Below are 13,794 nucleotides of genomic sequence, written 5' to 3' on the forward strand. Positions count from 1 at the left end.
GGACACGTTGGGCGTTAGTAACTGGCTGCTGGGAAGAGCTGGAGGTGTTCAGGCTAGAGGAGAGGGGACAGAGCGATCTTCAAACACATAAACCAGCTGCTGCAAAGTGGAAGGGAATAATCTGGTCTCGATGAACAGAATTAAGGGGCTTAAATTCAAGCATTAGAGGCAGTGGTTAGCCATTAGCCGTTACTGGTGAGTCGAGGGCTGGAGTAAATTGCTTGGGGAGGCCGCCGTGGCTGGGAGGGAGGAGGTTGTGTAAGACCTGGTTGGACATCTGCAGCTCAGCTGTAACTTGGACAGAGCTGAACCGGCTTTGGGAAAAGGCTGAGCTGTCTCATTTCCCAGGTCCTTTCCAGCCCTGGTTTTTATCATTCACAGACTTGCCACTGAGAGCAGCTCCCTCACTTGTTCTCCCCGTTGGTTTGGCATGGCTAGGACAGGTGATGGGGGTCTGACGGGAGCAGCGGGGAAGCCACTAAAGCCCCAAATTGCCCCTTGTCGGGTCAGGGCCAAACACAGGGCAAGGCTGGAGGGGTCCCATGCTGCTGGATGTCCCACAGCCAGAGAAACCGAACATCTGTAACTCTCAGGTGGCGACATTTCAAGCTGTGGCAGAAGAAAAGAGCTAAATCTCCCTGTCAGGGCAGCAGGAGAGGATGCTTGGTTGGTTGGGATCGTGAAACTGAAACGACGTTTGTCAGTCGCACCGAAAGTTTGGGCTAGAGGCATCGTGGTGTGTAACGTGCGATTACCGCTGCCAAACCTCCAGCATCCCCGCTCCCCCAGCCGCCTGCCGACAGCTCTGCCGGGACAGCGAAGGTGTCGGCACCTGCGGCCATGGGGTGAGAGCGAAGGGGCGGGAGAGAGGAGGGAGCGGTGGCCCCTGCAGCCCATGAGCAGCCGGGATGCAGGAAGGACGAAACGACAGCTCTGCCACCGTTTCCCCGCGGTGGCTGGGGAGAGATCACCCCCCCCACACACACACACACACACACACACAGAGCCCTGTAGCTTTCTGGCTTCCTCGTCATCTCGTAAGCTCCGGCGCAGGCTCGAAAGCACCCACGCGGAGTTTAGGAAGAGCTGAACGCAGGGTGTTTGCTGGTGGACGGCACCGTAGGACACATCTTGCCAGTCCAGAATAAAAAAAAAAAAAAGAAAAGAAAGAGAGCGAGCCCCAAGCGAAGCCAGCCCCGAGCACGCAGCACTGAGCAAACAAGCGGGCGCCGAGGCCGGACGGGGCTGTCCGTACCTGCTAGCGCGGATGCCGGTGAAGCGCTAGAGACATGACAGGCAGCATTAGGGGCCTGACAGGCTTTCAGAGAGGAAGAGCAGCAGCAGTAATCGCACGGACATCAACCCTGTTGAAGTCTGTGGCGCTCGCAGATGGTCCGGCACCTCTGAGAACGTGACCTCCCGCGGCGGCGGGGAGCTGGGAGAGACGCGGGTCGCAGAGGAGGAACGAAACCACCGTTTCTCCCCCCCCCCCCCCGGCCCTTGCCGTTCCTCAGGGAGGTCGCCGGCGTCTCTTCCCCCACCCAGCCCGAGCCAGACGCGCTGCCGAGGCTCCCACCGCGCAGGCAGACCCAAGCCTGCACGTCAGGGCCGTCGCACGTCAACCTCCCGCCCGGGGAGGAGGGCTTGAGCTGCAGCGCTGGGGGTAAACAGCCACTCATGCAACGCAGCGTCAACGGCTGCTTCGAGGGCATCCTGGGCGATAAGGAAGGGGCGCAGCCTGCAGGGAGAGGCGCACAGCCGAGCCATTAGGATGCACATCCTACTTTTTAAGCGCCGTAGCTGTGAAGCAGCATGTTCGGTTTTCTCACATTCATAACCGAGGGTGGAACAGATGGCGAAGGTTTGGGAGGAAGCTAATGTAATACAGAGGAAGAGATAATATGTGGATTTAAATAACCTACGATGCCAGCAACAATTTGTTCTAGCAAGAATTGCACTGTGCTAGCAGGGTTTTGTTCCAGTGGCCTGGCAGGGAGGGGGGCGGTCGGGCAGCAGCAGGGGAAGGAGGTGTAGGAGAGGCACGGGAGGTGCAGCGGTTTGTGTCCCAGCCTCCCGCCTAACGCCGTGACCTTGCCTGCGCCGGCCCTCGGGGATCTCAAAGCCTTTTGAACTTCGGCGAGCATAGCGAGTCCCCGAGGAAGAGGAGGGGAAGGCCAAGGGGGAAGGATTTATCCCACCGTCCCCACGGCCACCTCCCTCTGCGCACAAGGCACTCGCACTGCTTAGTCCTGCAAAAAAAAAAAACCCACCCAACCCCTGCTGCGTCCTGCTCAGGCTCCCGAGGTTTTCACACAGAATTAAGGCTCCGGCTCACGCCAGCCTGAAACCCCCCTCACCCTCCCGAGGCCCAGCAGCTCGCCTCCGGCGCGCAGGCGAACCGCAGCTCCCGGGAAAGGCCGGCGGCGGCGGCGCACGCGTGGTGCGTGCCCACGCCGTTTGGGCTGGCGTGCCAGCCTGCTTCCCTGGGATCCACAGCGCTGCCATCTGTGAGGCTGCTCCCTGCAAAGGGCATTTCTCATCTCCCAGGCAGCTGGGCTCTTTCGGAAAGGTGCCTGCCGATGAACGGGGAAGGATGCCGTGAGCCGAGTAGGGCTGTTTTCGCCCTACCCGGCGTACCCCTGCGCGGAACTGAGGTCACCCTCGCAGGTTAGCTTGGTTTAAAAATAATCTGCCATCAGCCAGCTCTGCGCAGGCCATCAGCGAGCCCGGTGGGTTGGCTCTGCGTCCGAGTGCCAGCTCCAGCTTTGAGAGCAAGCGCACCTCTGGCAGCGCTCGCCGGAATGCGATGGGGATGCAGGTCTTGCAAAAACGCAGTCTTAAAATTATCACTTCTCTCCCCACACCTCTTGATTTCTGCCTTAGAAATGAGGCTGGAACAGCTCCAGGGAGCGGGGGGGGGTCCCTTGGTGTCCAACCTCTTGCTGTGTGTGCCCGGGTGGGGATGCAGACCTCTGTCGAGGAGTCAGACGGAGAGGTTGCTCTGTGAGCTGCAGGAACTTTGGTCTTCTCAGTCATTTTTCACCAGTCCTTTAGAAAGAGGCTCCCAGAACCCCCCTTCATCGGGGCTGCACATTAGCAATTGAAAGTTGCTCTTGTAAAGGTCATTTCTTGAGGCCACCGCTCAATAACATTGATGAAATTCGGCGCTGCTTGGTGTTCGCTATCAGGGGACTTTGGGGTTTCAGGGTCATCGAGCTGGCACTACAGTCATACAAACGCTTTAAAATTACATTTAAAGCCACCTGATCTTTCTGTGTCTCTGTGTGCACTGACCCCTGCCCGCACAGAACAAACTCCCATCAATTGTCATCATTCGGGCAGATGAAAACGGAAGCCAACGCACCAGGACGGGTGTCGGTGTTGTCAGATTAAGGGACTTTCATGAACGTCACCAGCCTTTCTGGCCTTAAAGGCCCACGAGGCACAAAGCTCAAGCCTGTGCCTGAACGCTTCACAGGTTCCTAGAGCCTTTGAGAAGGTCTAAAACAGGAAAGGAAAAAAGGAATTGTTGAGACACTGGAAAGGGAAAGAGGGTTTCTAAAATGCCAGCAACGCTTTTATCCGTCAGCACAAAACACATCACATTTTTAGGGTTGGGGGGAAAAAAAAGAATACATCTCCTTTTCTGCAGGTGCCGAACATCTGCAGCTTCTAAAAGGGAAAAGAAGTGGTCTAGGCACAGAGGTCCCCAGCATGCCTGCGAGGAGGGCCAGTGTTCAGGCACGAACGGAGCCTGATTCATCTGCCTGTCCTCATTTAGCAGGAGCAATCACGGACATTTAGAGGAAGACTTCTAGGGACACGTCGTGGTGTCACTGAAGGCACCCTGGAGATGTGAGTAGGCTCAAGACGCGGCCCTTTAAAATCAGCTCATCCCGAAAGCCTGACAGGAGGGCAGCAGCCAAAAAAAAACCCGCCCCAGCCACCCCTGACATTTTCTTCCATTGTCACGTCTGTCGGATAAAATCGCAGTGGTCGCCGCCGTTGGCTAACGGTACTGCAAACAAAGCAGGGGAAAACCGTTGCGGCAAACGGAGTTTGCAAGGCATCTGCTGGGCGAGGGGTCTCAGAGAGACCCCCCTGGCACCCCCCCCGGGGAGGCAGGGAGGGATTCCAGCCGCTGCAGCATCTTCCTCGCCTGCTTTCTGCGCGAGGGGCGTAGTTGCCATCAAGATATTCTGAGCAGGTTGCTGCTGTCGCTGGGGAAAGCGAGGAGGAGGCAGCCAATCTGCAGGCAGCGCCGGGCTCTGCCGGAGCGTGCCGTGCCGCCGGAGCTGGGGCTGAAGGAGGGGACCAGGGCAGGGGGGCTTAGCCCAGGCTCCCATGGAGGGGGGGCTGGAGAGCGGCGACTTGCCCCAGAAAGGGCACCTCCCTGCCCATGTGGGCGATGGATGCTCCTTTTTTCCAGCAGCTGTGGGGTTATTCTTGAAGGGATTGACCTGGAGGTGGAGAGTTTTCACACGCCTTTATCTCCTAAAAGGAGGTAAAAATAACAGCTGGCCCTTTCTGCTGTCCCAAACGGGCACCCACTGTTTGGTGAAGCTTCACCTGCATCTCAGACCGGGCTCGAGGCCGTGCACGGAGATGCTCCCATCCATCTGGGGGCTTCTCTGTCGTCAGCCTCCTTGGGACTAAACCCTGTGGCTTATCCCTGTGGTTCTCTCAGTCTTCCCCCTTCAGCTTTTCCCATTATTTTCTTTTCCCCGTCGGGAGCCTTCTCCACGTCTCCCTACACAGGCGTGTCTGGGTTTTCCTTCTTTCTCTCATCTCAGGTTCAAATCCCAAGCAAACAGTTTGGGGGTTGTCTCTTTAAAAAACAAATAATAATCGGAAACTGTTCTTCTTCTCATCTCTTTCATGTGCTGACATCACAGGCATGACTTGTAACAACGGGAGGTAAATAACGTTCAGAGAGAAACGTGGTGTTTAACTCGACAGGGTCCTTTTAAAAGCCTTTTACTCTCAGGGGCCCTTTGATGTACCCAAAGAGAGCACCTCGCTGGCTTGGCTCCTGTCAGCCTGGATTCATTTTAGGGTTTTGAGCCCAACTCCACATCTTCTTCTAGCTTTGCAAAAGTTGGGGTCAGACGCTGGCTTTTGACCGCACGAGAACCAAAAATTCTTAAAAACACCCATAGAGCTCCAAACCTGCAGCTCACTCCCGGCTACGCAGGCACCTGTAACGTGAGGCCTGAACCAGAGGCGACAAAACAGTTCATGAAGAGCCACCATCGCGGGATAAACCCCCCGCCGTCGCTTTAGCCACGTTTTTTTTCTGCAGAAGCAGGTTTTTCCATACCACCCCGCTCAGCTGCAGGCTGGTGCCGGTTCCTCTCACACGGGGCACGTTCAGCATCTCCTGGGCTCCCTTCCTGGAGTCGCGGGAGATGCTGTAATCCGCTGGAGAAAGCAAAGCGAATCCCTTACGTTTCTTTTGCTAAATGCTCCTTAACCGTTTCACAGCAGCCTGTTCCTGGCAATTATGTGACAATTCAGCACAAATGTCACGGAGCTGCTAAGTTTTCAGCACTTTCCGCAGTGCTGAGGCTGGAAAACAATGCATATATATTTTTTGCTGAGCCAAGTCCTTAGTAATTACAGTTAATAGATCCCAGGGGGATTCCTAGGTAACCTGCACTATGGTTTCCATGGCAGAGAGGCCGCGCTTGTGCCCTGCGATAACAGATAATAATGGATTGTTAATGCTTAAATTAATTATGCTACAATCGTATTTGTAAACCAGCTGCCCCCTGTATTCCCAGTAAGACTCTTGAGTTGCTACACAACAGTTAGGGGATAAAAACAAACAAGACGGAGGGGGAGAAATGGCGGCGCTCGGCTGCAGTGTGCCAAAACCCACGGGCTGGAAGAAACCTTCCCTCGTTACAGCTGCCATTACCCCTGTGCCACAACAAGGGTTTATTCACAGTTCCGTGTTCCCATGGGTTTGGGGTTCCAGCTCTCCAGGCTTTGGAGGAAATCTTAAAAGTCCCTGGAGACTCTCCACGTTGACACAGAAGGGCCCTTTCGCCTAGCTCACCCCGGTGTACGTTGCCCATCCTTGGCAGATGTTTTCCTCTCCTGTGAAGGAGCCCAGGGACCTTATTATAAAAGAAATAAAACCAAAAATCCCAGCCCCAGAGCGGCCGTGTTTTGCTGATGAAATTTGCCATCACCCAGCGTGCGGGATGATGCTCAGAGCTTGATTTCATTTTTTCCTTTCCTGGAGCCAGGCTGGTAACCGTTCCGGGTGGAATTCATCTCACGTCACTCGGTCTACAGACAGCCTAGGTGGTTAGCGCAGGCTAGATGTCTAACGTTTAGACAGCTAAAATTGGGTGAGAGGACGCTGCCAACTGGCGTCTGCTTCCCAGTAAAGCAGGTTCTGGACTTGCGGGCCCTGTGCTGGGAGGCAGCACGGCATTTCGCAGCGGAGCCCCGTCTCCTGAATGACAGGCAGGGTAGCTGAAACAAATCTCCGCAGTTCCTCATGGCCTGCTTGAGCACTACTATTTCAGGGCTAAAGAGAGTGTTGTAGCTTTAAAAAAAAAGATAAAAAAGCAAAGCTTTGCGGGCTGCTTCTTGCTGTCTTTGCCACGCAAACCTCAGGCTCGGGAAATCAGCTCGACTTCTGGCTTTCTAGCACCCCAGAGCCTGCGATGCCGCTGGCCTCGGGGATTTCTTTGGGCTTTTCTAAGTCTCAAGAGGGCCAAAGATGAGATAAAGCCCCATTGAGCTACTACAGCAACCTGCGAAGTTGCAAATCAAGGGCTACGTCTCTTCTTCCGAAAGGTGGGTGGCTCGCGATAGAGGGCCAGCACGTGGCGTGAGGAGTTGTAAGAGCCGCTTGTTCCAAAATGCTGGCTGTGGCTGCACTAAAAGGGAGTTCACTGCCCTATTGCCAGGCTGGGGTCAGCAAAACATCTCTTCCAAAGCACAAACCCAGAAGTGATTCATCTTCTGCCTGGGCACCGAGCAGGAATCATTTCTTAGAAACAGATGAGACATATCCCCAGACATCCTTGCTATCAAAGGGGAGCGGGGCAAGTGTCTCCTCTGAGCAGGGGTTAAGGCACAAAGACCTTACAAGTCAGAAATAAGCCAGACTTGCGTTTAGAAGTGCAGCAGGATTCGTAATTGGAGCTAAACCAGAAGCTTCAGCGTCGCAAAGCTGCTTATCCGCCAGCTGCCGCAGGCAGGACTCCAGCCCCTGCCAAGATACGCCGGCGTCTCACCAGGGGGGGAGAGCGGTACCTGCACTTGCTGCGTGGAGAGCCCTGCCTGGAGTTCGCACAGGGAAGAGGGCGTTCAAAAGAGGGAACTGTAAAAAGGAAGTAGAATTTATAGGTCGTCAGACAGTCGGATTTGAGCTGTTCAGCTTGCGGAGCCCCCTCCCCTCCTCGGTCACCCTATTTCTGGGATGCTTTTGCTGGCAAACGTGGAAGACCCCGCATCTGCCCGTGGCAAAGGAAGCATTTTCTCCTGCCTCTGCGTGGAAGAGGGGATGCAAGGCGCAGAGAGGCGCAGACTGAACTGGGGAGCTGAGCAAAACATTCGTGCACGGGAATCCAGTCGCTGCTGATGCAAGCGGGTAGAGGCACGTTGACACCCCCCCGCCCCACCCCACCCCCATTTTTCAAGATGAGGGCACGACTTTGACGCACTGGTGTGTAAATGAAGGGTGCGCTCCCTCCCTGGACACCATCCCCCCAGCATCCTTTGAACCCAAGTCCCAAAGGGTTGTGATTTCAGTCAGTCCAACAGGTCCATCCCAAAGCGTTCGTGTCTGTGAGGGTAAAGCTCAAACTCCAGGGAATTAAGAGGCAGCCAGGCCTGCTCTGTGCCTTTTGTCGGGGAGGTGAAAGCAGCCTCCAGCTTGTCCTGGGCTCACATCAGCTGGCGTACAACTTTGCCTCCTTCGTGGTAGCAGAGCGATCGAGTAGTCTGAGCAGAGCAGGGCCAGAAATGGTGGCTGCTGCTTCGGCAGGGGCCATCAAACGGCGAGTGGACCGAGGCTAATGCGGTTAAGTCCTCCCCTGGCTGCGAGGTGGAGGGAACCAAATGGATTTTGTGTCTCTGTGGTGCCCTGCCAACAGAAACAATGACAGTGATAATCACTTGCAATCTGTTATTATATTAACACGAGCTCAAAAATCGTAAAACCCAGTAATCTTTTGAAATGAAGCTAAACCCCCCCCCCCCCCCCAATGTAAATAACACACCGCACCGCAGCGCTTGGCAGCGGCGAGGCCGGAGGAGTGGCAGCGGGGGGGGTGGGGGTGGGTTGTTGGGGTTTGGGGTTTTTTTTTTTGCTTTTGAAAGGCTTTGCGTGGTGCAGGCGGAGAGATTTTCTGGAAGCAGTCAGGCGTGGATACCTGCCTGCCAGGAGAGGCTCTCCGCAATCCCTCCGTTTGGTTGGCTTCCTTTGACCCTGTTGCTAAGCTACAAATATGCCTTTCCAGCAAGCTCCAGCATCCTCGCTCCCACCCACTCCCAAATGCGAACTGAATCAGCCTGCTCCGAAGAGAAACGATCTCTGGCCAGCAAGGAGCTTTTTTCCCCCCCCCCTTTTTTTTACCCTTTTTTTCTTTCTTTTTTTTTATTCCCAGCAGCTCTGCAGAAGGGCTTGCTTAGAAAGGGCACCCACCCCTGCCCCATGCCAACCCAACAGCCCTGGGAGCTTTGTTACGGGGACAGGAGCGCAGAGAAAAGCATTTGTACCATTCCAGGCGATTAAAGCTGGCACAGCTCCGTTGCAGCAAGAATAGACGAGGGTACCAGCTCCTCCGAGAAATAGCTACCACCTACCTGCACACACGCTTGCTCACCCTGATGCCAGCCACGTTAACACTTTAGGACAGCAAACGCTTTACGGCAGGGAGGAGGAGGCAGGGTGGATGGTTTTGTGACCGGTCTTCTGCAGAAAGAGGCGTCGGAGGGTTGTCCGCAGCCCCGACGCCGAGTGGCCTCTTCTTGTCATTCCTGGGATGCTAAAAGGGTCCAGCAGCCACATCCTCATCGGGTCCCACACAAGTCACCCGGGGGCTGCCTGTGGGCTCAGGGCTGGATGCTTCTGGGCAGCGCTTCAACCCAGCCTCCGGTGGGTGTCTGACACGGGCCAGCTGCGACGTGGGTTGCTGCGATGGTTTCCAGAGAGTCCCCAGGAGCTTAATTTGGTCCGTACAAACCTCAGGAAAGGTTGTTAGAGCTTTCCCAAAATGGTGCCTTAACACAGACCGCCATACGCTGGCCTGCCGTGTGCCGTTACCAGAATACCTGTACAAGCAACCATGTTGATTAGGGAATGGCCTTTGAAGACTCCTCCAAACCATCCCCCAACAACTCTATGACCCAATACAACGGTTTTTGGGGTTTTTTTGGGGTGTTTTTTTCCTTTTCATTGACCACCTCAGGTAAGCCACCGGTTGTAGTTATTCTTTTAGGGCCAGATTTCCCATATGCACGACACGGGAGAGTCCATGGGCAACGGCTACCTTGATCGATGGGCCCCGTGGGTGTGCAGCCGGGTGCCTGCTTGGCAGACGCTGGGTCCAGAGCTCGCCTTGGGACTTATTCAGGCTAATTTGTGCCATTTGTGCTCCTGCAGGGCAGTAAACGGGCTCTGCCCCAAGACTTGCAGGTATACGTGTCTATTGAGGCAAACAGATGGGAAGTAAGTGTGGAAGTGGCTCAGAAAAGCAGGGGTCCAGCAGCTTTGCTCTCACCCAGGTGTAAGAAGGACAGTGCTACTAGGGATGCTGTGGACTCCAAGAATGCCTTGGGCTATGGGTCGGTGTGGGGAGGGAGCAAAGGGGCTCCTGGCAGCGCCCAGTTCATTTCTGTCGGTGAAACAGGAGGAGGAGGATTTTGGCTGCCTTGCCAGAATCAAGCGGTGGCCTTAGGAGGACATTGTGCTTCGATGAAAGACCTAGGGGGGACCTGCTTATTGCCACAGGGGCGGAGGCGAGAGCATCATAGAATCATAGCGTGGTTTGGGTGGGAAGGGAGCTCACAGAGCACCTAGTCCAACCCCCCTGCCATGGGCAGGGACACCTCTCACCAGACCAGGTTGCTCAAGGCTCCATCCACCCTGGTCTTGAGCACTGCCAGGGATGGAGCATCCACAGCTCCCTTAGGCAACCTGTTCCAGTGTCTCACCACCCTCAGGGTGAAGAGCTTCTTCCTTGTATCTAGTCTAAACCCGCCCTCTCCCAGCTTCCAGCCATCACCCCTCGTCCTGTCACTGCAGACCCTTGTAAAACCAGATAGATCTGGCTTTAGCCCCTGCTTCGGCTGTTTGCTCACCTCCAAGGGGGAGATCTTTATTCCCACCTGCCTCACGAAGGCAGCAGCCTGCAAAAGCTCAGCGAGGGTTGCCAGGCGCTTTGGGATCGTTTGCTGGAGGGTGTAAATCTGCTCTCTGGGGTCGGCAGAGCTGCCAGCCCTGAGGCATCCCGGAGCCAGCGCAGCACCCGACCCCTGCACGAGGCAACCTTAGACAGACTTCTAACGCACCTTCTAACTCCTCTCCTTCTCTTTCTCTTCCAGGGCTCAGCTCCTATCCTCGTAGTCATGGTGATCTTACTAAATATTGGAGTCGCCATTTTGTTTATTAACTTTTTCATCTAATTCAAGACTGTCTTGTTTGCAAAAATAACAGTTACATGTATGAATGGGGGGAAAAAAAAAAAACAACAACCAACCAAACAACAACAACAAAAAGGGAAAAAAAAAAATCATAACTCGAACTGTCCTACGACAATTTCCAAGTCTTTTCACAGAAGAACAACAAACGATCGAGTCTCACTCACAGTTTGCCTTTTTTCCTGGGTAATGTTTTTTGGATTTTAGCCAAAATTCTTTGCTTGTATAACACTATGCTGTGTGGCATGGCAAAATGCTATCAACACTCTGCCCCCCCAACACTGGAAAGGATGAGAAGGAATCCCAACAAAATAAAAACCTCATTTTCCCTTCCCCTCACCCCCCCCAAAATATATTCGTAACGACAGTAATGAACCCCAAAATGGAGACGAGATGAGGGGACCGTGGGGAGATTTTGTTTGAAGTATGTACGGGTCCTGGGATGCTCCAGGCTGAGTTTCCCAGGGAAATCCACAACAGCTTTAATGATAAAGTAAATGGGAGAGAAAAGCAAAATCAGGCTTTGCTTCCTTCTCCTTTTGCAAACGGAGAAACGTTGCTGTAAGAAGAAGGAGAGGAGGAGCGCGGGGAAGGCATGAACCCTGTCTAGAGGGGAAAGGTGGGAGAAGGGCAACGGGCCCCGTTTTGTTATTTGTTTTTACAACAAACCAACGATTGGTGTTTTGCTAAATTTCTTGGGGCGGCAGTGGGGGGGAGGAATCGGGAACACAAGGTGTGAGCAGCAGCCCCACCACCCTCCTGCCTTCACTCCTCCTCCCCAGGCTGCTCCCCAACGTGGCAAGGCTGGAAAACCCACCCAGTGCTACTTTAAATGCACAGCCCGTTTCTCCTGGGTAAAAATGGGTACCCGGATTGCCCCCCCCCCAAAAAAAAAACTCGCAGGCACCTTCAGCCACACAAATCGAGTAGCTGCTGGTCATCGTGCCGCGCTCGCCAACGCACGAGGAGCATCCCATCCCAAACGCGCGCGCCGGGGAGCAGACTGGTGGGGAGGGACCGGGGCGGGGGGGGGGGGGGGGGGGGGGAGAGGGCTCAATTCTGATCCATTTAGGGTAACAATAAAACAAAAATCAAGGAAAATAAGCTAAAACTGGTTTTCAAAGGCATCTGGGGAGGAGCGCTGGAGCATGTCCCAGAGAGGAGGGAGAGGGTGGTGGGTTTGTCTCTTACATCTTGCTGTGGACTGTTTCAGACATCATGCTTGGGCTCTGAGCATGTAGTATTTTGCACTTTGTAATGCAGGATGTATATTCCAGCTTCCAACATGTCCCTGTAAAAAAAGAAAAAAAAAAAAAAAAAAAAAAAAAGGAAAAAAAAGGAAAAAAAAAAAAAGAAAAACAAAAAACCAAACATCGTTGGCAATGGCAGCCTCTAAGGATGTATTCTTTTCTTTTCTTTTTTTTTAAATGTCACTTGATTTGTTGGTTTCTACCATCTTTGTAATATGCCTGCCTCGATTTTCTCCCCTCCCCTGTCCCCACGGATAATATGCATACTCATTAAAGATGCCGTATCCCTGTTCTGAGCTGTTATGGTCCCAATCACGAGAGCGTGGTCGTAGCGCAATGGCTTGGAAATGGCTGACGTTCCCCTCGCTTTCCCGAACTGACGGGACCGTTTCCTCCCCTTCCCCCGCCGCCTTTCCCCGCGGTGGAGATCGGCTTTGCCGGTGATCCACCACCGCCAGGTTACGGTTCAAGTGGCTTCGTTGGGATTTGGTACGTCCAAGGGACCAAATTCCACCCTCAGTTCTACCCGCTGCAGCGCCGTTCAACAGGAGAAGGGGTGCGAGTGTGGCAGCACCCCGAGGGTGGGATGAACCCCGTATACAGGTATATTTGGGGTGGGGGGGTGGGGGGGGGAAGGAGGGGAAAAAAAAATCTTCCTGAACATTTCACATACAGAGTTGTTGGGTACAGCCCTGACTTGTGGACTCAGCTTTGCTTTGCTTCTGTTTTAGCTGTCTCTCTGCTACCTTTTCAGCAGATTTCTTATTACACTGCACTGGATTGCTATATTTTTAACCAGAAATAAACTAAGGATTAGAGCATGTGCCAGTTAAATTCAGTTCTTTTCCTTACATGGTCTTATTCCCTCCTGTCGCAGTTTTTCTTCCTCTTTTTCTTCCTTTCCCTTTTCAGGCAGAGGGCTATGGGTGGACAGGGTAAATGATAACTGAAGGCAGCGAGACCCCAGCAACTTTTAATTTCAGTTTCCGCAGGAACTGTCCATCGTCTTCGTACCTCTTCCCTTTTTTTTTTGGTTTCGTTTCTCCTTTGGGGTCCTTAGTCATCTTTTTCTTTTTTTTTTTTTTCACTCTTGAATGCCTGCTGCATACTTGAAATGAACCAAATAACGACACGCCGTGATTGCGGCCCTCGGAACTCATCCACGTGGTTTGGCATTCTGGTTGCAACCCTTTGTAAAGGCTCTCAAGGGGTGGTTTTTTTTTTTTTTTTTGGACATTCAAGTGGGTGACACAAAGGTCACGCCAGGAGCAGGTTAAACAGTCACGTGCAAACACGGTACGATATTTGGATATATATCAAAGAGCACAAAAATGCCTCTCGTTATCCATCAAATAAAAGCAGTAGTGATTTCGTGACTAGCTTTTTCACACTGCTGACCGACTAGTTATTCCTGCCCTTGCCCACCTACCAGCAGCTATGTATAAACACAAATGCAACTCGGATTTTGCACCTCTTTGTTCCACGGGACAAAACCTCAGTCAAGCTGAGGTTTGTTCAGTATGGAAGATACCCGGAGACTGATACTAATTGGCTCCCAAACCACGTGTTTCAAAATAACGATACCTTTATTAATCACAGGGAGCTGAGCGATTTGTCTTAGTTCTGGGCTTTTCACATTTGCCCAGGGCCAGAAATATTCTTGAGAAGTAGCCCAGAGAGAGAGGTAATTCAGTATATTTTCCTGTCTTATGGGCCCAACATTCATGCCTATCTACCTAAGGCACATTAAAATGTCTGTCACCGTGGCATATAAATCTATGTAAATTGTCTGTACCTGCTGTTTTATGTCCACGCTGACAGATGCATGGGAACAGCTGAAGGTCTGGATCATTTTTTTTAAGGCTGCAATGGTGTTTTG

General features: G+C 53.2%; 1 protein-coding gene across 1 annotated transcript in view; it reads left to right on the forward strand.

The window, feature by feature from the left end:
- JPH3 (junctophilin 3) overlaps positions 1-10,650 on the forward strand; it is a 57,908-nt gene extending 47,258 nt beyond the window's left edge. Inside the window, exon 5 of the mRNA XM_086469257.1 lies at positions 10,570-10,650. Within this exon, the coding sequence (XP_086325383.1) occupies positions 10,570-10,650 (81 nt within the window). The remainder of the gene's footprint in view (positions 1-10,569) is intronic.
- The last annotated feature ends 3,144 nt before the right edge of the window (positions 10,651-13,794 follow it).

Source organism: Leptosomus discolor, chromosome 8 (assembly GCF_034619465.1).
Source record: "Leptosomus discolor isolate bLepDis1 chromosome 8, bLepDis1.hap2, whole genome shotgun sequence".
Classification (NCBI taxonomy): Eukaryota; Metazoa; Chordata; class Aves; order Leptosomiformes; family Leptosomidae; genus Leptosomus; species Leptosomus discolor.